The sequence below is a fragment of the Lingula anatina genome, chromosome 6, assembly GCF_051362555.1.
Source record: "Lingula anatina isolate TDL-2025a chromosome 6, LinAna3.0, whole genome shotgun sequence".
NCBI lineage: Eukaryota > Metazoa > Brachiopoda > Lingulata > Lingulida > Lingulidae > Lingula > Lingula anatina.
The window spans coordinates 12,998,282-13,023,585 of NC_141772.1; the positions used below are offsets into that span (position 1 = coordinate 12,998,282).

Below are 25,304 nucleotides of genomic sequence, written 5' to 3' on the forward strand. Positions count from 1 at the left end.
AAATTGTCAAACTCTTTCAAAATCCAACCATCATTGCTAAATCTATAAGAATAATGAGGGAGTGACTCACACGTTTAAATACATTGTGCTGATAAAGAGAAAGCGGATGTAAACATTGCGAAAGAGGCTGAGTCAATTTAAAATACTAGGGACTCATGTAATCACCTACATGTACATATTGGTATCAAGCTTTTAGAAATTAGCAGTGGTGAAATGTAATTTGAAAATGGAAATTTTCTGGCAATCACGCATACAGGGTAAGACAATGGAATGAAAACAAAGAAATGCGCGATCGGTATGGAGAAAGAGATTATATGTACTCTCGAATTTGTTAGAAAAATTAGTCAGAAATAATGTTTGAAAGTTCCAAACGGTCGTCGTCATCACCACAATAACTTCTGTACAAAATGACTAAGAACTAAGACTGCATTCCCACAACCTCATCGTACCAGCAGGATCGATCTATCTCAGCGGGGATTATCGCTAATGCACAGTCAATGAAATAAGGTAAACTGTCTGGCACGTCCCTCGCAAAGCAAAATGAACAACATTATGGACCATAAAGTTTTCTCGACTTTACCCAAGTACTTCAAGTTACGAGGGAGCGTGCCAGACATTTAAGCTGCTTAAACTGAATCCAATTTATGCGAGAACCCCGAGGAGTTATAGTTCCAGCTAGTACGATAGGGTAAAATGAATGGTCCCTAAAACACAATCAGCACCGCCAGTGCAATCGACCCGACCTGCATACCTTATTGTGCTGTTGATCTACATGTGCAGATCTGGGCCCCGTAACACGAACGCATCGCATATTGCGAATAGCGATATCACATAGAGGCTACAATGTACTATATGGGACGAGTATGGGCGAGTTATGATATCGAGACGCTTTCGCAATGCGCTATGCTTTCGAGTTACTACTATGGATTTACGTTCGTTATAATATGATGCATTTCTTACAAGTATTAGGTGTTCATTTACTTGTCTAACACCATGTTATTAACACCATTAAATCAGATTGAGAATAATTTGCGTTTTTGTCGATAAATAAGGAAGTTATTGACTGAGAGTAGTGCATAAAATATGCTGTAACGATTTTCTTTGCTTGCATATTGACAAGGTGTTTACTCCTTTCCAAATGACGAACAGGTTGTTCATTTACCTCTTATTAACAGAGAACAAAAAATTTGCCAAAAAAAGCCCGGGCCAGTAACAGATAGGCTGTTTTAAAATGCCCTTTATTATCAGGCCCGTATATCTTTTTTCCCACTTTTAGCCAATTTTCAGGTTGGGATGTGATTGGGATTCAAGCCGACTGTTTTCCATTCATGGCAGATTCATAATTCGCAGTAAATTTTGAAAACAGATACACAATCACCGATACTAATTTGATTCTATATTCTGGTAATGATACCGATTCGTCCAGATATATTTGATACTTGATTGCAGACTTAATTCGACGTGTTTAACATTTTTGCCACGGCATGATATAGCCAAATAGTACGCGCGCGCCAACTTATAGTTTCAAATGGTATATCTAAGAGAAAAACCATCGTTTCATATTACCCGAAAATAACATTAGAATGGATGTTGTCTATTTCCTTTCTGTACTAAACCGGGGCAAATGAGTAGGTCAGGTACGTAGTTCAATGTGCGACCACAAACTTGAAAAAGGTGCAGTTTTAAAGCTCTTTCATGGTTGATCTATTCATTGGGTTTATCAACTTTAATTTTAGCCGTATTAGAAACTATAGAAATGTGGTTCGAATGTATTACTGGGAAACACGCTCGCTTTGATTGTAACTTTTAAGTAAAGTTTGAAACAATATTTTGCAGTCGTTTTCTGTATTAGTCGGTTGTTATATTCTAGTGAAAGGGAAATACTTATTTTACAATATACAGGAGATCGTGGGACATCGTTTGTAGAGAATAGTATGTTTTAACATTGTTTAATAATAATAATAATAATAATAATAATAATAATAATTTATTTGCTAAAATCGCAACCTAAAGGTTGAAGTTTTACAATGTGTCTTAAATAGTAAAATCATAAGGTATTTTAAAATTAACTAAAAATTATAAACTAAAGAACCAAAGCTTTAAAACAAGACTTATAAGACAGTTTGAGGCAGTAATTTACATAAAATTTAAAAGACTGTGCATTATAAAAGATGATTTAAAACGCTCCGTTTTCACTTTTGGTATTAAAAATTTGTTGCTGACCCTGAGATTTCTTGGGTTCTTTTGTTTAAACAGATGGTGTAGCTTATTAAAATTCTTGATTTTTGTAAAAAAAAGTTCTTAAATAAAACGTCTCTTCTCTCCCTCAGAGAGGTGAGATTACTAGCCTGTAGGGAATCCTTGTAAGTATAAAATGGGTAAATAATTCTAAGAGCTCTCCTTTGAACAGATTCTAAGCATTCACATTGTTCGGCTGTAAGACCAGGCCCCCACAACAATATGTCATCCTTAATTAATTACCTCAATGTATTTCATAATATAACAAAACCAACAACCATCGATGTAAGAAGTAACTCAACTTTTTTGTCTTTTTCCCATTTAAATCAATCAATATGAGAGAAAGATTTGTCAGATTCTTTCATGATTTAACGTTATATTTAATTCATTAGATCGATTCTTATGGTCGTGCCTCCTTAGAGTGCATTTCAAATTCACCATTATAGCGTTCCATAACCAGAAGGTTTTTGGAGAGCCGCCTTCACTCTTTCCCAGAAGAGGTCTTGACCTTCTTCCTCGCTAGGCCACTCTATATAGGTCTGCTTTCGTAGCAGCAGGGTCAGTCTGTTGCTGAGGTTCTCAGGTTTGATATCTCCCAGCAATATCAAGACCAGGATATCTTTGTTCTCATCAAATAGCTTGTGCTGAGCCATCGTCATTTCCAATTGGCACCATTGGCTTTGAGCAAAGTTGTTGGACAACACGAGGATCGTCTTTCTGCTGACGTCTATACCGTCTACAATGTTGTCCACGATGTCATGGCCTACGATGAAATCTCTGTCGTGAAGACAAAGCTTAAAGCCAGCGTCATATTCCAATTTTGGAAGCAGTCTTTGTATAACCCAGGGACGATCATGGCAGTTGTAAGATACAAATGCGTCGAACACGTAAGTACCGTTATCTTCAAACGGTTCGAGGCGTTTGTACCGGGAACGCAGTGTAAAGCACCAGTAGCGTATGTACCAGCGATATCGGTGTGTCGCCAATGTCACGAGCGCCAGAAATAACATTGCAGAGACTCCGATGGCACTGGCTATGACCCATGCTGGTAGCGGTGTGCATTGGGCTTTGGTAGGGTGCCAATCTAGAAACGGAGATTTTGACAGTTTTTTTGGTTCGTAACAAAGGTAGGCATGAAGCTGTAAAAGTTTTACGTTGGTGGATTGTATCCAATTCCGGAACCATAAATTTTCACATGTGCAGGAAAATGGGTTACCTGCCAAATTAAGGTCCGTTAGATTGTCCCATATAAACTGCGGAAACGACGTTTCATTTAGAATACGAATGTTATTGTGATCCATGAACAGTTTCCTTAATGACAACAGCGGTTGGAATACGATTGGATCCCACGTTGACAGGAAGTTGGATTGCAACTGAAGCTCGCTCATCATTCCGTTGTTAACAAATACGTTGGGAGGCAAGAATGACAAGCCAGTATTTTGTATATACAGTTTTCGTAGTTGTGTGAGATTCCGGAACATTGTCTCTAATGCTGTAGAATTCAAATTATTCAGCTGGTTATTGTGCAGATAAAGATCGTGCAAATTGGGTGACTTGGAGAAAAAGTCGTAAGAGTTCGAGTAAAAGATGTATTTGTTCACACTTATGTCAAGATAGATGAGCGAACTGCTGGCAAACGCCATCGGTAAAATCGATCGCAAATTCCGCTGTTGTTTCAACATAACATGTTGCAATTTAGGCATGTATTTAAACATGTTGTTGGGTAGAATTTGTATTAAATTCCATTCTAAGTCTAACTTCATGACGTTCTTTAGTGCTATAAAATCAATAGGTTTGACCGAATCAATGTTATTATAACCCAAGCTTAATTCAAACAGTTTTGGAAAGAATGGATGCGTTTCATTTCCAAAGTTTGGAATCTTGCTCAGGTGGTTATCCCGTAAATCCAACCAGCGTAGATTACTCAAACCAGCAAAAGTTCCAGTCTCTACAGTATCTAAATTATTTCCTCGTAAAAAGAGTATTCGCAAGTTGGTCAGATCTGTGAAAATGGAGCCTGGAAGTGCGTGAATGCCGTTATTGCTTAAATCCAACTGTGTAAGATTACTATTTCTGAGGCAACGGAAAAGGGAACTCTTTAGTGTTTTGGTTTTGGACAGTTTTTTCAAGTTGTACAGCGACAGTACTTGTATTGTTTTGGATATGTAACAAAACACTGGCGCAAGGCTATCAAGAGGTAATCTCGTATTTCCCGCAAGATTTATCAAACGTATGTTGATCAAGGGTTGAAAGGCAGCAATGTCTATGTCAGTCAGAAGGTTGCTGACCAGCGACACATTTTCCAATTGAGAAAGACCTGTAAAAGACTCGTTCTGCAAAGTGGCTATCCAGTTGTCGATGAGGAACAGAGACAAGGTCGAATTGTCGCACTTTGGGGCCTGGGTCAGTTTCAAAGTGTTACATTTTACCACTCGAAGATGGGAATCGCATCGACATCTTGGCGGACAGTAGAAAGCTTCAACCGTCCAGTTATTTATCATAAGGATAACCAGTACCGCAACTGCTGTCCTCATGTCGAAAATAGCCTGCAGATAAAAACAATGCCCACTGTATTTCTTGTATTTTTCAACGTTGCATATTTTGTTATCTACATCATTGCAAATGTTAAACATTTAGAAGATTCAGTTCCAGTCTTTTGTGGCCATGTCATTATAAAGGTAAGCCTATGCCACCAAAATGAACACCGTTAGAACAATAAGCAACCTTATGAAGTTGTGTCAATTCTGAAAAAATGCTCGAGATTATATGATAGCGATTCATTGTACTTCATGTATTTTCCAGACACTTACTCTCCCTAACGTTACCTCTCCGACTCACTTTCTCCCTCCCTTACTCTGTCACTCCTCCCTTCCTCCCTCTCTCACTCTCTCTCTCACACACACACACACACACAGACTCATCCAAAGTTATTATACGGGATAACTTACAAGAAATCGTTAAACACGCCACTCCTTCATTGACTGTCACCCTGCTATAAGCGAGTTCAGTATACTGTAGAGTATTTAAGTCGATCAGTCTGAGTAACTCTGTAAACGCGGATGTCCAAATCCACAGTTTATACGGGCATTTTAAACAAATCGGATGCCTCTTGCGACGACACAGATGAAATGTTGCATAACCCTTATCATGCCTTATCTCCAGTTACTTCACTATCCTAGCGCCATTATTCTAACTATTCTATTTCCTTTTGTACAAGTATGTAAACGAGTCCGATTAGAAAATCTTGATAATACACTATGATCACAAGATTGTGACAATTTAACCCAGACTCGAGCTGAACAGTTGGTCCTGTAATCACCATCTGGTAAGACGAGAGTCTAGAACACATTGGTTTTTTCTAAGACCTGTATGGATAAGTAAATATTTCGAAATCAACGATCTTTTCGCTAGATTGTTGAGTTTCATAGAAGCAGTTATGAAAAGTACTCGAAAATGCGAGACAAAAGTGAATTAAGCTTGTGAATGCAGGTCAAGAAACCAAAAGCAAATGAATGTCACCTGGCATGTTCAATACTAATTTTGTGTGTTTAAAATGTGGCCATACTTTTGTGAATCCCTGCAATCTTTTTAAAATGTAGTGTAAACGAGTCAGGTTGAATCCATACTAAAGAGTCCTTCTGCAGGACCAGCCCTAATTAATGTAAATGTACGTTGAGTTGTAAATGCAAGACAGTGAACGTGTCAACAAAAGAGGAAATATACAATATTTTTAAAAATGACAAACTTGGACTTGAATTACGTAATTTTTCTTCAGTCAACAGCTTAATATTGAAATAGTTATCTCCAATTTTTCGATGTCTCACTTTTTTAATTTTGGAGAAACATTATTCTTATAACAAACACAGCTGATGAAATTCTTTTTGAAATTGGAGTTCTTCTTGAACTTGATTTTTGTATTCCCCGTAGACAGTTTCATTAGCAGAAAACTTCGTTCATTTCAAAAATCATGTTGTCGCATGCTGATACCAAAATAGTTTGACTGGTGGGGTCGTAGAGAGGCCCATGTACAAGGAAAGTTGTAGACTGGGAACGCGCCGGGTAGTCAAGGAGTCCAAGTGTCTATCAAATCACACCACAAGGCTACCCGTTATGCTTATCTCTGTATTGTTTGAATGAGTGCTATATTAGCACTCCTCTTATCTCGTGTCATAAGTGAAGGTCTTGACTTGCTGTGGTCGATCGTGCCTTCATAAGAGGAGGAACAGTTATGATTAGATTGGATAAGAGGGAAATATGTAAGGGTTATCAGTGACTGGGTACATGTACAAATATACTTGAGTAGGTCTCATTTAGATGTGTATTTCACACTGCACATAAGCCCCTACTTCAATCTGTGTTGAACACAATTTGTTTCTTCTACATTGCACACGTAAGCCATCTTTCTTTATTTCTTTGATATTTCACTTCGGCTGCTAAATGACTCATTGATGTACTGTATCCGGTTAATGACCCCCGATTCTCTCGCTAACCCCTGAAGAGTAGAGAGTTCTGGCCATTCATTGGAAATGCATTGTGTGAAATGACATAAGGAGTAGTAAGAATCAAAAGGGGAAATGTCCATTGTATATGGTCGGTCCGTTCGTCTCTTAAGAACAATGCACTTGAAAGGGTCCGATGTCTACATCAGTAACAATGACAGCCTGATTAGATGAAACAAGCTTCCTTGTCTAAATTTTAATTAAAGCCAGAATTACTGTATACGATGAGGTAAGAGCGCAAGTTAATAATGTGATCGCTAAAGGTAATGAGACATTAAAACTAATCCTGGGATCTTACTAGTACATGTATGTTGAAATGGAGATCACGACATTTTGACCTTATCACAAGGCCTTCGCCAGAGGAAATAATTTAGGAGTTTTCACCGGCGTGTACTCGCCGTTTCAACCTTAGTTCCACTAGAAGATTTAATTTCCTCGTTATCTTAGTACGATATAACTGGATTTAAGGATTAAGACTTTAAGGTAATCAACGTCGTGCTGACGACATGTTGGGTTTTGCATATCATTTAAGTGGAAAATAATGAAGGTATACTTATATATTCAAAGATTTATTATTATTATTATTATTATTTTCATTATAATTAAAATATATCACCGAGCACTGTGAGATCATTGTTGTCAGGTCTCAAAATGTTTATCTCAGCAAAAGAGTCGCTCTTTTGTAAAAAAAAAAAAAAAAAAAAAAACTATGAGATCCTAGAAGCCTCCACCCCAGTCATTTAAATCGCTGAATACAACAACTTGATTTGAGGACCAGAAGAGAGGCTTTACAAACGCATTTAAGTAAGAATTCATTATTTTAGAAACGGGAGAGTAATACATTATCCTATTAACGTCAGAAATTACCTTCAATTATTACTATTCACATGTAAAGATCAAACTCAAAAGAAACCACAACAGAACACATTGCGCAGCTTCTCCTGTCATATACACAGCAATCTTTATCATTTTATTGAACATTAAGCTTTCGCCTGTGAATACAATCTTTTCAAAACAATCTTTTCCATTAAGATTAAAAATTTCAAAAGGTCATATTCTTGCCAGCCAACATGTCCAAATTGATATATAGTGCTGTGTTCTTGGCAGCTGAATATCAGTGTATATCAGGATCGAACTCCTCAGGGGAAATCTTGTCGTCATTATTGGCGTCCATCTCTTCGAATTCGGCGTCGATCTCTGCCTCAGTTTCGCTCCCATGGTTGCCCAGGGCGCCACCGAACTCCTCGCGGCTTATAAAACCATCTCTGAAATTTGAAACGTCACTTCAATAAATCACAATGTAAAAATTTTACAGTGTGGTGTAGGATATTTAGATTATGTCACAATTCCATCCCTTATTTAACTTTAAAGAAGTGTTGTTTTTTTTTTTTCTTTTTTGCATTCCACACAAAATCATTTTGAAGGTTTGATATTAAACGTTTGTTTTAGTCACACGTCGTTAACTTAAACATCTCACTAAAAAGATTCACGAAAGAGAAGGAGAAAGATGGTGATTGCTTTTTTTTTTAGTCTTCTCTGTTGCAACTGTCAATGCATCCATCACAATACCAGAACTATTACAGGTTGATTATTAACAAAATCATATATACATGTATATTTATTTAACATCTTTATTCTCATAAAAGGTTAAATATTAGTTACAGTATAAATAAAGGTGTTAAGTCGCCGGAGCATTACACGCTCACCTTTGAAATATCAAGTCATAAATTTAGGTAATGAAAAAAAATTCAAAGAAAAGACGAGTAACGGTGAAATTTCAGTGACATTTGCGGGGAGGGAGGAACAGGGCATGGGGGAAGGTGTTTGTTGGAGGCAATAGGCAATCAAGGAAGAGTGGGTAGGCGCCTGGTCATAACTATAGGAGCGGAATTGGCAACTGAGAGGCCAGGGATAAGAAAATGGGAAGATTACAACAGATCACTGAGGAGGATTCATACATTTTCAATTAGGAAATTTGATATTATTTCAAATTTTTGTCATTTTGACCAGAGTTAAGGGTTTTATGACCATGCAGAAACAGGGATATCTTATCTAGTTGGGTTCTAAAATATGCATAAGTTGTATCAAGTATATCTTCAACAGATTAGTAGAAATCACGATATTTCCACTGAAAGAAAAAAAATGTCGGATGGTTTCGGGTTTCCCACATAAACAGTTGGGAGTCGCCACAGCTGTCCAGCTGTGGTCGTATAGTTGGGCTTTAAATAAGAAATCGATTTTTCATTTTTCCCGGAAGCTTCAGATGTGTGGTGGACATTGTTGCGGGGAAGGTTTCATTTCAAAGCTATTATATTTGAGAGAAGATGCAGAAGGAAGATTTTTCTGGGTGGCGTTTAGTTCATCCCAGCTTGTCATCAAAAAGTGTTCAGGACCTTTGTATGTGAATTTAGAGGGAATTATGTAGCCTCTTTTAGATGTTTTCTGTCAAGATAGTGTGGATTTATTTCTAAACATAGGGAGGTGTGAATGTGGATATTGAACATGATTTTTTCGCCTGATTCCTTGGACGTTGCTCCAGTGAAATCCAGTTCAGTTGTTTCAGTACTTTACAGCGATTAGAGCTAGGAAGGGTCCCCAATATATTAAGACCAGCTTGATAGTGGAGGGAGGATAGTTTTGATAGGTTATGTAAAGACGCTGTGCTATAGAGAACATCGCAGTAATTAAGAAAAAGGAGAAATGTACGCATTGTAATGTATGTTAAGATGCTTAGATCGTAGAATTTTAGAGAGCGATTTTAAGGGATTTAGTGCTTTTTGGGCCTTGGTTAAGGTATATGTAATATGCTCGGAATAGTCAAGTTTATGATCAAGAATAAACCCAAGGTGTTTGTGGTATTTTTTCTGTGTTATAGCCGTGTTGTATAGAATAAGTGGACTGTACTTTTCTATATTTGGAAATTTCGTATACTTAAAAATCACTATATTGCACTTTTTTGGTTTAAAAAATCATTTCCACTCCACCGACCATGCTTCAAGGTATACATTCGACCCGTCACGTCATCACCTCCGTCAAGAAACTATTGTCTATTGTAAGAATTGAAATCGCCATTTATTATGATTCCATCATATCCAGAGCGTCTTGTTTTCTCTAGGCCTTTGGATAGAAGGGACATGCTGGGCTGATTGATTTGGGAATCTGTAGAATACACCGTAAAGAAGAGTTTTATGCTTCACTCGCAGCTCCACCCATAGGCAGTCCAACACGTGTAATTGCAGATCAGCTCGTTTTTATACATTATATCATCGCATATATAGGCCTACAGGATAAGCCCTCGACCTTTATTAGAAAATACGGGTACTTGAAAGCCTTTGATTTTATACATGTACTTTTCACTTCGATCTTATCTAGGGAGATTTCCTGCTTCGCAGAGCAGAACAATATTATATAATCATAATAATGGCAAAATGGAATCTTTAATCAGCAGTATTGAGCAATATCTACGCGTGTATTGATAAATATCATTTAATTTAAATAAACTCAATGACAGACTTTTTCCAGGCAAAAAAGTCTGTGTTATTGATTCTGTGTTATTGATTTCTTTATAAACTGCCATTTATATTTTCTGACAATGGGACATTTCATAACTCATAATAAAGAGCGGTCTTTTTAAGGTCAAATTATCACTCAAACATTATGGCACGTTCCTTCACCATATGTCTAACTTTTCCAATCACAGACAGAAGAGGAAGAGTAATAAATTATTTTTCCGACTCACCCATCAGTGTCAAGGAGGCCGAAAATTTCCTCCGGATGGAGCGAGTTATCGTCTTCTCCAGGCGCTGCAGTTGTTACGTGTACAGTCGTCGCACAGACTAGAATTATCGCGATTACTGCGAGACAAGTCATCTAAAATAAGAACATTGGTTATTCGATCACGGGCAAAGAAATGTGTCCGTGAACCATGAATAAAAGGAATTGAAAAACGTTGTGAGGGATAAAAATTACAGAAAACTAATCTTCTATAATGTGAATATTGGCTATTCAAACCACGTGTAAAGAAAAGTGTCAGGTGTGCTATGTAACAATATAATTAAGGCTTTAAAAAGAGATTTTAAGAAATACAGCTTGCATAAACTCTTACCTTCAACGAGTGTTTTCCTTGCTTGAATTAAGAGAATTCTATGCGCCCATGTAGACGGTGTTGACTGATATATGTACAACCAAGCCGGCGCGTTTTGAAAAGATCAAACGCATCAAGAGGCGCCATTCTACCTTCAACTTTAATGTAATTTCCTTTCATGTTCAAATCACTAAAGACATCGTGGTCTTGCTACAGTTAGAGAAAAAAACCTTTTTACTACACACATACTGAGGAAATAACTGTACTGAAGCGATAAAATAGAGAGTCAGAGGATCATTATGCCGAGTTGACAGTTTTACTGCATGAACAGGTGATATATGAACACCTGTTCCTTGTAACGTATGTTTGCAGGTCAGAAACCACCAAATAATTTCCCATTGACGACCATACTAAGAAATGCCTGCAAAACTGCATGAACAAAATTACTGAGTGAAACATTTCCTATCCCCATGGACAGCAGACACACTGACATAACTCCCAATGGCAAAAAATGTACTGTCATCAGACATTTTTTCCCCGGCATTACTTAAACATGTGCACCCCTCTGTTTGTAAACAAACCACTGCACCACTCACAGTCAGTAGCCCCCTCCGCCAGAGGTCCCATGACTGCACGGCACCTGTGCCTGGTCTTGAAAAAAAAACTGGCAGTAGTTTACACCCTAGCCTGCTAGTTGATACCAAAATTAACCCTAGCAACACACAAGAAATGCCAGGAAAAAACATGGAAAAAAGCACTAATTTTCGCTCACTGAACTACATTCGTGGTAGTGGTTTCTGCCCTGCACAGGGCCTGGTATTGCGTATATCTGTGATCAACGTCATTAGAAAGTCTGACCAGGAAATTTCGTGAAAGGCGGACAACCTTACGTATCCTTAATAAACATATATTCATCAATGCATTTGACACGTACACCGGTCTGTGTTCAGATGGTGAAACGTTTTTCTGTTGGGTGACAAAGTAAAAAAAGGCGAAGAACAGCATTAATAGTTATCTTTTATTCCATCAATTATAGAAGGTAAGAATATACGTTGTTATATACATACTGTATATGAATATACACGTATACCTGGGAATCATTTTTTTCGCTATCTGCCCCTAGGACGTGGTGTCTTTTAGTAGGGAAATATTCCGAGAGTCGTATGTCATTCAAATAAAAGTGTCGTGCATTAATACTAAATAATCACTCAGAATATTGTGATCTTTCTCTGTATCTTTTCCTTAGCATCAAGGGCATTTATTCCATCCACCGCCACTGAAAGGGATACTTTTGTTACATCATTTCGTCGATGCAGCTGATAAAAGTTTGTTTTCTTATTTATGAACAATTTAAGGTCAGCAATTTCATTGAATAATACTGGTGGTTTTGAAGTAGAAACACTTCAAAAAAGATTAAATGGGTAATCCAGCGCTGAATAAATACTGGTTGTTATTGTAAAGTTGAGGTGCCTTGATCTACTACTACATAGGTGAAATTTAAAAAAAATCTACCGTTTTCAGGTGTCTAGAACTTTCGATGAACAGCGTCAGTAAAATTACATACAACTGAATATGGCTGATTTAATCATGCAGCTTATCGCATGCTACCCTACATTACTTGAAGGATAATATATTATTATCGTCGGGCGTGGAACTGAAAGCTCAGTTGAAATACACTCCTTTATGCTGTTTGTTTACTTACTTCTGCCTGCTTTTCTGATTGTTTCAAAGAGTGAATTGCTATGGAATTAGCCTCGGCTTTTAAGGTACGATCATTGAACAAATACAATCACATACACGCGTCTACATTAATTTTCACTTTGTACATCAAATATGATAATGCAGATTTTAATCGACAAATAAATAAATGAAAAAATAAAAACGATTATGTCATAAACATAACTTTTAAGGCATAACTTAAAGCAGTTTATCATGTTTCCTCGTGCAAATAATGACACTCCTCCATCAATACACTCTCGTACTAATGGCCTAGCTATTTGTTCTTCATCCGGCTCCTTGCTCCAGATTCATACATTTATATAATTTTCACGTCTATTTAATATTTTGATACGTCCAACCCTTTAGCTTCTATAGAGCAACTGCTAGTTTATAATTATACTGGTACATTGGGCACTCAGAATGAATTGTATTTCGTCTTCGTTTGGTATAATCTCAATTCTGGTGTATTATGTATCTATATACATAGTACCAAATTCAATCTGAAGTTATGGGCACTGCCTTTGGTCTTTGTAAATATAGCTGCATGGTGGTCCCTTAACCACTTGCAACTGCATGTAAGTAGCTTCTGTCTTGTTAGAAATATCGTGTAGAAAAAGCATTACATCTATCCCCTGCAGGATATGTCTGTAAGTAGGTAGCCTACTGATCTTGCAGTAGGCGGAGTTTTTCTTTTATACAAGAGGACCACGTTGACTCCCCTCTATGGGTTGGCCAGGTCGGTCGCGTGAGAGATGGGGGATGGCACTTGGATGTTTGTCTAAATACATCTGTCTATGTGCTAGACTGCGTAGCTATCTTTAAGTCATCTCGTTGCCTTCCTTGCTGATTGACTGTCTAATTCTCTAAGGCCCGGGCCTGACTGGCTGACTTACTAGCTTACCAACTGACTGGCTATCTGACTCACTCAGATCGGCCTGCTTGCTTTTTTATTTATTTATTTGGTACTTTGTTTATTTTCTGCTTGTTTCTTTGCCTGTTTGTTTCTTTGTTTATACAGTATGTGTACTTTTAAAACAAAATAATAATTATATCAATTTATTGTCTAAAACCCACGTAAAATGTTCAGGAGACTATACATGGCAGGGGCAGGATTATTTGAAGGGGGGTCCGCAGTTTGCGAAGCCGACCCCCCACCACACACACACACACACAAACACACACACACACACACACACTTGGCGTGGGGTTTGGGGTCAGCTGAAGGGCCCCGAAAATCTTTGGTATTTTAGAGGGCGAACGGTGCCATTTGGTAAGTGTAGAACTATGATTCAGCTATTCAAAATTCTAATTTCAAAGAGGACCAGAAATCAAAGGGTGGGGGGTCAGGTTCCCCCTGAACCCCCTCTAAATCCGCCAATGCATGGGTAAAATTTACAGAATAAGATGAATAAAGTCAATAAATAAATAGGCATTTCAGATATGAAGATATTGAAATATACAAATGATAGATAAACAAATAATCTCAAAGCTGAGTGAAAGATTCATAAACTTGGTTGACCAAATATACCATTTCCGCACAAATTCCACATTTTTATTCGGGGAAACTGTTTCAGTAAGACATGAGTGCCACCATCGTACGCCGACCAGATTCACCATCTTGCATATTAAGAGCACCTAGCTGTACAGAAACAGAACAACCGGGCTGAAAACTGGTTGACCTACTCTTTGATTGTTGATTCATTTAATGCGTGTAATTAGGTGGGCTGGCCGTCTGGGACGAGCGAATGATACAAGATGACACTTAACGACACTTTGCGGTTACACGGTGACCTGAAATGACAGTTATGTTTAAAAAAAAAACAAATGGAACATTCTATATACTTATTTCAAGGTTTAAACGTGTACCAGTCATGTATTAGGCAATTTTCATACAGGAATTGTGGCACAAAAACAACCGAAACAATTAAAGATATTTATCTTGAGTTTAATTCAAATGACGTGGTATACAAGTACGTATTTTGTGGTGATGGCTTGGATTGCCGTTTGAAAAAATACCTTTAATAGTAATTGCCATTTAACTAGACAGTATATCAAATATCATCTACGCAAAGATTTTCAAAATGATCTGAATTGTAATTCTGTCAAATGAAATCAGAATCAGTAATATCTTACTGTTTTATCCCAACATCACATTTTGATTGAAAGAAGTTAACAATTCGACAAATATAAGGGTTCAATAAGGATTGTTTATCGGAAAAGTTTTCCTGCATCCCACTAGAAAATTTCTGAATTTTCATTATAAATATTCTAATAAAAGCATAACGGGTATTATTCCATTACGCTGATCTAAGAAACATCTGCTACATGTAGGACAACCATCTCAGTCACCCATTAAAGGGGTTGTCACTTTCTGGGTTCCGTTTACAGTCATTTTTTTCTGCTCATTTCGATCACTTCAGAGTTTAAAGATTTAAGCGATGGCCAGCGAGGGGGTACTAGCAGAATAGTGTTCTTTTAACCTAAATTAATTAAGTGTCCTCTGATATATGATCTATTAATAATGGTTAAAAAATGATGCATCCTGTCATTCTGCGAACAGTCCTAATTAACACTTTTAAGATTCGTGTTTTTCATTATTCAATGACGGTTCCTAGTTAAAAACTGCAGCATGTCCTGTGTTTCAATTCAATTAATTTTTTCAGGGTATACGTTCATATTCAGGGGGTCGCCGGAGAGCCGCCTTCACTCTTTCCCAGAAGAGCTCTTGCCCCTCTTCCTCGCTAGGCCACTCTATATAGGTCTGCTTCCTTAGCAACAGGGTCAGCCTATTGCTGAGGTTCTCAGGTTTGATGTCCTCGAGCAATATCAAGACCAGGATATCCTTGTTCTCATCAAATAGCTTGTGCTGAGCCATCGTCATTTCCAATTGGCACCATTGACTCTGAGCAAAGTTGTTGGACAACACGAGGATCGTCTTTCTGCTGACGTCTATACCGTCTACAATGTTATCCACAATGTCATGTCCTACGATGAAATCTCTGTCGTGAAGACAAAGCTTGAAACCAGCGTCATATTCCAATTTCGGGAGCAGTCTTTGTATAACCCAGTGGCGATCATGGCAGTTGTAAGACACAAATGCGTCGAATACGAATGCGCCATTATCTTCAAACGGTTCTAGACGCTTGTAACGCGCACGTAGGGAAAAGCACCAGTAGCGTAAGTACCAGCGATATCTGTGAGACACCACTATCACAAGCGCCAGAAATAACATTGTAGAGACTCCGATGGCACTGGCTATAATCCATACGGTGCACTGGGCTATGGTAGGATGCCAATCTAAAAACAAAGTTTTTTCGAGGTCTTTTGGTTCAAAGCATTGGTACCGATGAATCTCAAGAAGCTTAACTTGGGTGGTTTGTATCCAATTGCGGAACCATAAATTTCCACACGTGCAAGAGAAAGGATTCCCACTTAAGTCAATTTCTGTCAAGTTATTCCAAATGTACCGTGGAAAGGAAGTTGCGTTCAACACACTTATCCGATTTCCGTTTATGTATAGTTTTTTTAATGAGATAAGGGGTTGGAAAACGAACGGGTCCCACGTTGACAGGCTGTTGGATTGCAGTTGAAGCTCACTCAGCATTCCTTTGTTAACAAACATGTTGGGAGGAAGGAAAGACAAGCCAGCGTTTCGGATGTACAGTTTTCTTAGTTGTGTGAGATTTCGGAACATGGTCTCCATTGCAGTCGAATTTAAATGTCTCAGGTGATTGGAGTTCAAGTTAAGCTCATACAAATTAGGCGTGTGCGAAAAAAGGTCATATCGATCTGAGCAGAATGTGTACTTGTTGACGCTTATATCAAGATACAATAGGGAATCACTGGCAAATGCCATTGAATCAATTGTCCTTAGCCCATTATGTTGCTTTGTAAATGATGCGTGTTTCAATTTTGTCATGCATCTGAGCATATTGCTCAGGAGCTGTTTTATCGCATTATTGTCTAAATATAACCTCTCCAAGTTCTTAACAGCAACGAAATCATTTTTGCTGATAGTCTCTATGCTATTATGGTCTAAACTTAATTCAGATAGATATGGAAAAAGCGGATGCGTTTCATTGCCAAAATATGGAATTTTGCTCAGGCTGTTGTCCCGTAAATCTAAACAGCGTAGATTGTGCAAACCAGCAAATGTCGTTGGCTGTACGGTGTCGATACAATTTCCTTGTAAGCGGAGGACACGCAAATTGGCCAGTCCGGCAAATATGGAATCTGGCAGAGTTTGGATGCCGTTATCGTTTAGGTTTAGTTCTGTTAGTTCGCTGTTCGCAAGGCAACGGAAAAGAGAATTGTTCAGTTTTGATGATTTGGATAAAATTTTCAAGCTGTTTAACCAAAGCCAACGTATTGATTTAGATATAAAACAAAAGGCAGGCTCTAGAGTATCAAAATGCAGTCTTCTGTTTGCCGTCAAACTTATATTAAGTATACTGCCCAAGGGTTGAAACGCAGCGACCTCTATTTCAGATATAATGTTGCCATTCAATGTCAGATTTTCCAGTTGCGACAGGCCTGTGAAGGAATCGTTCTTTAACTTGGCTATGCGATTGCTGCTCAAAGACATAGACAAAGTCGTGTTGTCACACGTAGGTATCTCCGAGAGGTTTTGACCATTACAGTTTACGTGCTTCAAACTTGAATCGCAGTGACATCTTGCTGGACAATGAAACCCGTTTACTGTGCTTCGGAATAGTGTAATGATTACCAGGCAAACAGCACCTGTCTTCATGTTGCTTCATTCCTACATATAAAGTATTTTTGAGAAAGATCCCCTTCCATTTTAATATACTTTTTTTAAAAAACCAAACGCCGAAATCAAAGTAGTATACTGAACTAAGCAGTGCCGTTTTGAAAGTTTCCCTCTTTAGTTTTTCAGTTTTAAAATTAAATTACAAGTTGACACATTGCTCAGCACTCATATGGCTTACAGTGAGACGGCGTATTTCTATTATAGCCCTAAACTTTTTTCAATTCAAGCTACGAATTAAACTTAGAAACAGTTCAGGCACGCACAGAGAGAGAGAGCGAGAGAGAGAGAGAGAGACTGATAGGAAAAGAGAGAGAACTTACAAACACAATTCCATTCCTATTTCAACGTAAATATGTATCCCACTGCAGAAAAAAGGTGATTCAATGGATCACTCGTCTCACTCTCTCCCTGCCTCTCTGTTTTTATCGATAAAAGTCAAACACGGAAGTAGATAAAGTATCACAGTGCATGGGCTGATAATTCACTGAAGTGATAACGCTGAATGATACAGAAGTGGGGGCTTGTCCGATTAGACTGGCATATCATGGATAATAAGGAGACCTCCTCCCCCCCCCCCCCAACTTCCTGCGGAGGGCCTGGGGCTGCCCCCCCCCCCCCCCCAACCCCAATTTTAATTTCGGACAGCAGGTGGATAGTCCTCTTAGTCGCGTTGCTTTTTAAATAAATATTGACATATTTTCTTTTCTTCGTATTGGAGCCTCCATAAAGTAAACTCGTGCCTCGTCCAAACCTGATCTGTTAATCCTGAAAGAATGTAGATTCCCAGTTCATACAGTGGCTGAAGTGATAACAAATACCGTACATATTGAAAATTTAATAAGTCTTAACACATTGTTTTAAATGTCAACTATTGCGATAACTAGTGTAAAAATAGAACATTCATTTTAACTATGCGAGGATATCAGTGAATAAGAAGGGCACCTTGACTGCAGGATTGTCATAAACGTTTATTTATGGACAGTTCTGTTTAAGTATCCACTTCTAACCGCGTTCCAAGATAGCATGTAATTTTGTTTTATCACCATATAGTCCCTTTTTCTGATACATACGATATTTTATTGTCTCTGCCCCCAAATATATAGTTATATAGTTCATTTCGCAACCTGGTATCATGCTTGTAAAAGTCCAATGATAGATTAGTACAGGTAGAGGTGAAACAAAATATATACTGAGCTTGATACTGAGCTTGAAATTATGACATATATATAAAATCCTTAAAAAAGTAAAATAGTGGGTGTGAATTTTGTAGAATCCAGATGTTTATCAAATGATGTGTGACATGAAATATATTCAAGAATAAAATGCCGGCTGTGCGCTGTTGCTCATTTGTTTCTTAAAAGAATGCTTGTATAGAGGGCCCAGTGATCACCATCATTTTTGTTATTTCAACAACAAGATTCCTTGTTTCATTTTATATCACCCCAGGCTTGATAAACGCAGTACGGGCTCTACAGTGGACCTAAAAAGATATCGAAATGACGTCTACCCGCATGCTAGGCCATGGGAATATGGGTATATCATGATTTTTTTAAAGAGTCGACTGCCTGTTACATGTTTCAAAGCAAAACGCATTCACCGCATCACTTCACCCTTCTGTCCCTCCTCAATAGCACACGCTCTCTCAATCGTGTAGGCTCATTCGTTTTATACTTTCATTGCAGTTAAAGTCAGTGGTTGATAAAATAAAGTACGGGCTCGTCCGGGATTTGAACCCGGGACCTCTCGCACCCAAAGCGAGAATCATACCCCTAGACCAACGAGCCGTAATGAATAAAGTTTTTATTCTCCACAACCGGTAGAATGAGTACAAGCTTTCTAATTAGTCACTTTAACGAACCATTAAATACATTTCCGTCGTGTGCCATATAGAATTATTCATGAGGCGCATTTACACTCGAGTTGAGGCGGGTTATCTTTGCACCATATCAGCACGTTCAAAATGATTTTCAAAATGGCCTGCAGTATAATTGTCTAAAACTGTTAGGAGGGATGCTATGATTTACAAGATATCAGAATGATATTATAAAATTTTCTCAGTATGCAACCGACTTTTTGAAGGACCGCATATTTGGCAACCTTCACTTTGAAACCATTCTCTGCAACTCCTTCGCTTTTGATTACATGAACCCAGTTACGGTTATATCAAGATCATTAATATTTTGAAATATATTTTGAAATAAAATTTTGCTTCTTTTCATTCTTGCTATTCACAAGGCGTACGTGTACTTCTTTGGGCATAACACGTAAAAAGTACTTGTAAATCAAAAGTTTAGAGTCCATCCGATCCTACAGGTACTTTTCACACGGATATTGCGACATAATCATTTCATGCTATTTTTCCAACCTGGCTCATTTTGTGTTTTTATTTGTTTTCCTGAAATGTTCGGAATTCCTGTTGCTTAGAGGTGCACCAATGTCTTCTTGAATTACTCATTTATCCAACCCTGTCTACAACATATTACATTTTTACCATCCGTTATTTCACTCAAGCGGCCGCAGAAGGGCACTGATGCACCTTTTCCTCTAAAGCGAATGAAGTATCTTATTCATGAGTCATTTTTTCTAGCTTTCTTTTATTTGTCAATTTTCTGTGAATACATTTACCACTGTTTTCTCCATATCTTTTCTCAGCAAATACACTCCTCGTTGACTATTTTCAAATGGAAAAAAGTTAAAGAATCGTGTTTACTCGAGTGTTTTTCTAGTTGCGTACCTCACATGGTCGATACCCCCCCCCCCCCCCCCCCCCCACGCCAGATGCAATGTTTAGTAACAGCGCATGAATGTATTCATGAATTATTCATTTATACAACTTTTTCTCATACCAGATAAAAAATTAGGTGGTAAAACCCCCTTTACACAGGACGGCGTCCTTTCTGCGTCCCTTGTGCGACTATGAATTTGGCATTGGAGTGGTCATAAAAAGGAGGCAGAAGCATCGCTTTGGTTGCAGAATGAATGCTCAGTGATCGGCCAGTAAATTTTTTTTTTGGTTTTACTCTCAAACGAGGCCGTACTACGGGACGCAGAAAGGACGCCGTCCGGTGTAAAGGGAGCTTAACACCATCCTTCTTCAAAGTAAGTAATCAAGGTGCATGCCGGAGTCTGAGGGACGCCAAATATGGTGTCATTGTCTTTTAGTCATGTAAAGATGAAGAAAGGATTAACCATGAAATAAATAGGTAGTGAATAAACAGGAATAAACAGATGCCCAAATGGATTAAGGCACGTATATGTCCTGCTTTCCAGCATAATACATGTATTTTAAGTAAATAAATAAGGGCCATGCATTATTCAAATCCTACTCAACGCATATAAGTTTTCGTCCATCTGCATCTGCATCCTTTGAAAAAAAAAAGAGTAAAATATAATGTTCTGGTGACAAATAATCGTTTTCGTTTTACTTTGATCTGATTGGATTTTAAAATGACTGAAATCCGTAGGCCTAATCCCGAACTGCTGGATGTAACGAAAAACCGACAATGTCTGACGCAATACCAGGACGTTTGGAGGTGTGCAGAACATCTGTTAAATAGTAGACGTCTTAATCATTGTGTGGAAGTGTCGGAATTGCTGTCCCTAAGTTAAAGTCCAGGCAACATTACCACATTAAGCCCTATAGTGTAACTTTTGTCACGAATCGAAGCACAATGAATATATAAAGAAAACTAGGTCGCATAACGGAAAACCGCAAGAATACAATTTGGTTTAATTTTACCCCATTCTACGTAAAGAGGGTCAAATCATAGGTAAGCAGGGTCTATTTTAGTCATCTTGATACGTCATGACACGCTGTTCCGACATACACTGTACTGTATATATAGAGAGAACATCGCACGGGTCAAAGCAAAAGAGCATTTGCAGCGTTGTAGCCTACTAGTATTTTCTTTTGATACTTTTTGATTCTTTTGACGGGCTGAACTTATTTCTATTTCAAAGACACATTGAAGAAGGTGAGTGTAAATGGATTTTATTATTTTATTATAAAGATTTTATTTCATTTTTCACCTTATAGTCCTGTATATATCATCGAATTGGAATATGGCGACATTTCTGTCAGCTCCAATTATTTAATTTCATATAATTTTTTTTACTCCCAGAACTACGGTTGCTGGATGCGAAAAGTTATGAAAACAGAGAGATTACATGTCACAGAAGATGCTTACGCCACAACTTCCGAAAGATTCATCACAAAACATGGTCATCAAGCTATGCGACACCTTATCAAAGACAAACTACAGCAAGGAGACGATATGGTAAGGGCTTAATAAGGCATTTGTTCTTAAAGTATGACTATAATTCTACGTCCATTTGTACGAAACATGTAGCGATATTTTGTACAGGCCTTCTTATTCACGAAATGTTTTAACATGGTTAATTTTTTGTACAAAATCACACTAAATACTCCTTTTTAATGTTTGGGTCAACTTGCTTTGCACAAGACACTCTTCTAGAGAAAAATAAAATACTCAATAAATACAAGGGTATATATTGTACAAATAATGTTTTCTTTTTTCATAACAGCGGCCTTTTTATATCGCCAACTTGGATGACATAGTCAACAAGCACAAGCACTGGGTGAAACTGATGCCACGTGTCAAACCCTTCTACGCCGTGAAATGTAACAACACTGAGCCAGTCGTGAAGACCATTGCGGCACTTGGGGCGGGGTTTGACTGCGCCAGTAGCGCTGAGTTCCAACAGGTTCTAAAATATGGGGTGGAGACAGATAGAATAATATATGCCCAAACGTGTAAAGATCCCGAAGAAATCAAACATGCGTCAGAACGAGGCGTTGACCTGATGACATTTGACAATGAAGATGAACTTGTGAAAATAAAACATCTATATCCTCATGCAAGACTCGTATTACGAATTCTTCCACAAGTACAAAAGGCTGTTCTTGAAATGGGGAAGAAATTTGGATGTGCCATTAAAAACTGTAAAGGACTTTTACTGAAGGCGAAAGAATTGGAACTGAATGTCGTTGGAATCAGGTAATTTTCATACCAAACAAAAAACTCCTTGTCGTTCAATCTTGAAATCAATTGTCCAATGTATTATCAGCAGTTCGTGTATGTACACCTAGGATTGATATAAAATTATTTCACTGTTCTAGTCTGTCAGACAACTTATGTATATCAAAAATGGACAAAAGATAGAGGATACTCATTTTTTCATAGCAAGCAGCAACTTGCATGTATTTGACACAAGCGATAAGTATGTGGGAAAATATGTACATATATTGATTTTTTCTTGTAATTTCAGTTTTCATGTTGGTTCGTCGTGTCTTGACGCCTTCGCCTACGAACACACCATCAGTCTCTGTCGCGGCATCTTTGACATGGCCAAGACCATCGGTTACAATTTCAACTTACTCGACATCGGTGGTGGATTCCCCGGTTATGAGACTGAAGAAAAACTATCATTATCTGACATTGCCAAGGCAATTAACAATTCACTGGATGAATACTTCCCGGAGGAGGAAAATGTTAAAGTGATTGCAGAGCCCGGGCGTTACTATGTACAATCTGCTTTCACTCTTGCATTGCGTGTAATAGCTAGACGGGTGGAGCGACGGGACTCCTATCATGACGATCCATCAGATATAGATGAAGCACAGAAAACCTTTATGTACTACCTCAATGACGGCCTCCACGGTTCCTTCTACGTCCATATTGTGTTTGAGAAACATGCGCCAGATTTCTATTTGCTTGAGGTAAGTCTCTTAACATATTTAATCAGATGATAATCTAACGACCAGATACTGTGTTAGTTATTCTTAACATAACTGTGAGTTCATAGTGCGAAAACACATTACAAGCCATGGGTGGAGTTGGCATTGAAATATATGATATTGAGGGCTTGTTCATTTTCGTTATATGCCTTAAAGAATCTGAACCGTCAATTTTGAGAAACAAATAAAAAAGAGGGAATAATGTTGAAAATCCAATATTCTGAATTAGTCATTTCAAGCAAAAATATGCCTTTGACCTGATAATTTGGCCAAACCATTCCTAAATTGTTTATTTCGTATTTTCCAGAATAAAGAATCTCTGCCAGTGTTCAAAAGCAGCTTATGGGGACCAACGTGTAATCCCTTTGACTGTATAACACAGGAAATAGAGCTCCCCGAACTGGACATCGGAGACTGGTTGTACGTGCCCAACATGGGGGCATACACGACTGTCCTCCTGTCTTCTTTCAATGGGATACCGACACCGAAAATCCACTGGATTGCTTCAGACGGAGTGATATGCGAGCTTAATTTTCACAGTGACAAATATGTGACTGTTGACAAAGCTGAGTAACTTTGCTTTTCATAATACGAAACTAGACATATTTGAATCAATATGGCAATACATAACTTACAGAATGTTAGTCGCACAGGTGTATGAAAGGGAGTCTTTTATTCACAATTTTGAAAAAAGAGTTTTATACATTTTATAAATATTTTGTTTAACTATAAGAGAATTTCATATTGTGGTTATTGTCATTTGAAAATATTTGCATGGCCAGCAGATTTCATCATCGGAATATCATTTATTTTATATTTTATGCGTAGACAATCGTGGAACGTTTAGTTATTCGTAATTTAATGTAGTAAATTCTAGTAAAAGACAATGTTTATTTGCTATTTTATTTCTTACTTTTTTTGTTCCTTGTCCGAAGATTGTTAATTTACAGAATATCATTTATTGTGTTCAACGCTTGGCTTTCATCAGTTGCTGGTGTGCATATGTCATTAATTTTTCGTGTTAAGGTTTTTTGACCGATGAGTTTTGTATATTATTTAAGTATTCCACATGTCACATGTTTTTAATAAAATCGAACTTCATTCAAACTTTCTTTCTATTCTCTATACAGCGTTTATCCGTGACTGTTTTTAGCTTTAGTATGTATATTGGTTTTTTCCATATTAATAAAACAATTACAATTTTCAGAAAGTTTTTTTTTTCTGGATTCGAAATATGAGACCAAAATTCGAGTATCAAATCAAACTGTAAGTGCATTTTGATAGTGATGAAACCATGAGATCTCGGCGTCTCAAAGAACTTTGTATTGCGTTTTAACTGGGAGTGCTATGAATATACATGTATAGATTATTATTTAATCAAAGGCAAATGATACTCTGATGAACTTTATAAAAAGTGATGTTTTTTATGCATAAAAATAGAAAATTAAACATCTCATATATTAATTGATATTTTCTGAGAAAAATTAACATAAAATTATGTTCTATCCAAATTTTAATAAAAATCATGAATAACACAGCAATTATCATTTCATACCATAAAGTAAAAAAAAAAATTATCTGTGTTCAGTGTCCAGAAGTTTCGATGTGTCATTTTCGAGTAACCGAACCGCGTCAGTTAAATTACATACAATGGAATGTATCTGATATAATCTGTGTGGTATATTGCATACTTGCCTACATGACTTAAAGGGAAACATGTAATTATTGGCAGGCGTGGCATTGAAACATGAGTTGTTGACGCACACCTTTCCTATGTAAAAATAATTTCATTGGATCTTAGTTTTGATAGTCAGAAAGTTTTCGTTCAAGCCTGTCAGAGTGAACAGACGAAACAGTCAACAGGTAAATCAAATTTCTGGATCTATAATAAATGAAAACTTTCTGACTAGCACATCTTTCCTGTTATCCATTTGCTTGTTTGTCTGTTTGTTTGGGAGATAGTTAATAGAATTAGAAGGTACATATGAACCGAGCACCGATGGAGCGTGTATTATAATTCTATAACAGACTACCAACTCAGCCTATGGTCAAAGTGCACAGATTACTACCACCATTGCACACCGACCAGACTCGGCATTTTGCACATAAAGAGCACCGATCTGTTAAGAACCAGAGCAACCTGTATGAAAAATAGTTGACCTACATGTACCCATTGATTGTTGCTTCATTTAATTCTTGTAATGAGGTGGGCTGGCCTTCTTGGACGCGTGGATG

The 25,304-nt window shown here is 37.6% G+C and overlaps 4 protein-coding genes and 1 non-coding gene across 5 annotated transcripts; 1 reads left to right on the plus strand and 4 right to left on the minus strand.

The window, feature by feature from the left end:
- Nucleotides 1-1,970: 1,970 nt before the first annotated feature.
- LOC106154248 (toll-like receptor 2) lies at nucleotides 1,971-5,382 on the minus strand. Its single transcript, XM_024075923.2, has 2 exons — nucleotides 5,187-5,382; nucleotides 1,971-4,784 (listed from the first exon to the last, which is right to left on the minus strand). Exon 2 carries the CDS (start codon nucleotides 4,770-4,772, stop codon nucleotides 2,679-2,681), a length of 2,094 nt encoding a protein of 697 aa, XP_023931691.2. The 5' UTR covers nucleotides 4,773-4,784; nucleotides 5,187-5,382; the 3' UTR covers nucleotides 1,971-2,678.
- Nucleotides 5,383-7,669: 2,287 nt separating this feature from the next.
- Nucleotides 7,670-10,960, minus strand: LOC106177354 (uncharacterized). Its single transcript, XM_013560099.2, has 3 exons — nucleotides 10,843-10,960; nucleotides 10,477-10,607; nucleotides 7,670-8,002 (listed from the first exon to the last, which is right to left on the minus strand). The coding sequence occupies exons 2-3, from the start codon at nucleotides 10,605-10,607 to the stop codon at nucleotides 7,852-7,854; spliced, it is 282 nt and encodes a 93-aa protein (XP_013415553.2). The 5' UTR covers nucleotides 10,843-10,960; the 3' UTR covers nucleotides 7,670-7,851.
- A 3,130-nt stretch (nucleotides 10,961-14,090) lies between these two features.
- On the minus strand, nucleotides 14,091-17,844 carry LOC106154249 (toll-like receptor 1). The gene is made up of 2 exons (XM_087016108.1): nucleotides 17,632-17,844; nucleotides 14,091-17,302 (listed from the first exon to the last, which is right to left on the minus strand). Exon 2 carries the CDS (start codon nucleotides 17,288-17,290, stop codon nucleotides 15,200-15,202), a length of 2,091 nt encoding a protein of 696 aa, XP_086872234.1. The 5' UTR covers nucleotides 17,291-17,302; nucleotides 17,632-17,844; the 3' UTR covers nucleotides 14,091-15,199.
- A 1,179-nt stretch (nucleotides 17,845-19,023) lies between these two features.
- Nucleotides 19,024-19,095, minus strand: Trnap-ugg (transfer RNA proline (anticodon UGG)). The gene has a single exon. It is a non-coding gene; the product is annotated as a tRNA-Pro (tRNA).
- A 2,029-nt stretch (nucleotides 19,096-21,124) lies between these two features.
- On the plus strand, nucleotides 21,125-24,279 carry LOC106154241 (ornithine decarboxylase). The gene is made up of 5 exons (XM_087016109.1): nucleotides 21,125-21,285; nucleotides 21,433-21,588; nucleotides 21,857-22,329; nucleotides 22,601-23,051; nucleotides 23,377-24,279. Exons 2-5 carry the CDS (start codon nucleotides 21,448-21,450, stop codon nucleotides 23,641-23,643), a joined length of 1,332 nt encoding a protein of 443 aa, XP_086872235.1. The 5' UTR covers nucleotides 21,125-21,285; nucleotides 21,433-21,447; the 3' UTR covers nucleotides 23,644-24,279.
- The last annotated feature ends 1,025 nt before the right edge of the window (nucleotides 24,280-25,304 follow it).

What these genes read in the sequence shown, in the direction of transcription:
- LOC106177354 (XM_013560099.2), bottom strand. Translation starts at nt 10,607, where the DNA reads ATGACTTGTCTCGCAGTAATCGCGATAATTCTAGTCTGTGCGACGACT. An exon ending in GGCCTCCTTGACACTGATGG is followed by an intron (nt 8,003 to 10,476) that starts GTGAGTCGGAAA and finishes TTCAAATTTCAG; the next exon opens with AGATGGTTTTATAAGCCGCG.
- LOC106154249 (XM_087016108.1), bottom strand. Translation starts at nt 17,290, where the DNA reads ATGAAGACAGGTGCTGTTTGCCTGGTAATCATTACACTATTCCGAAGC.
- LOC106154248 (XM_024075923.2), bottom strand. Translation starts at nt 4,772, where the DNA reads ATGAGGACAGCAGTTGCGGTACTGGTTATCCTTATGATAAATAACTGG.
- LOC106154241 (XM_087016109.1), top strand. Translation starts at nt 21,448, where the DNA reads ATGCGAAAAGTTATGAAAACAGAGAGATTACATGTCACAGAAGATGCT. An exon ending in CTGAATGTCGTTGGAATCAG is followed by an intron (nt 22,330 to 22,600) that starts GTAATTTTCATA and finishes TTGTAATTTCAG; the next exon opens with TTTTCATGTTGGTTCGTCGT. An exon ending in CAGATTTCTATTTGCTTGAG is followed by an intron (nt 23,052 to 23,376) that starts GTAAGTCTCTTA and finishes CGTATTTTCCAG; the next exon opens with AATAAAGAATCTCTGCCAGT.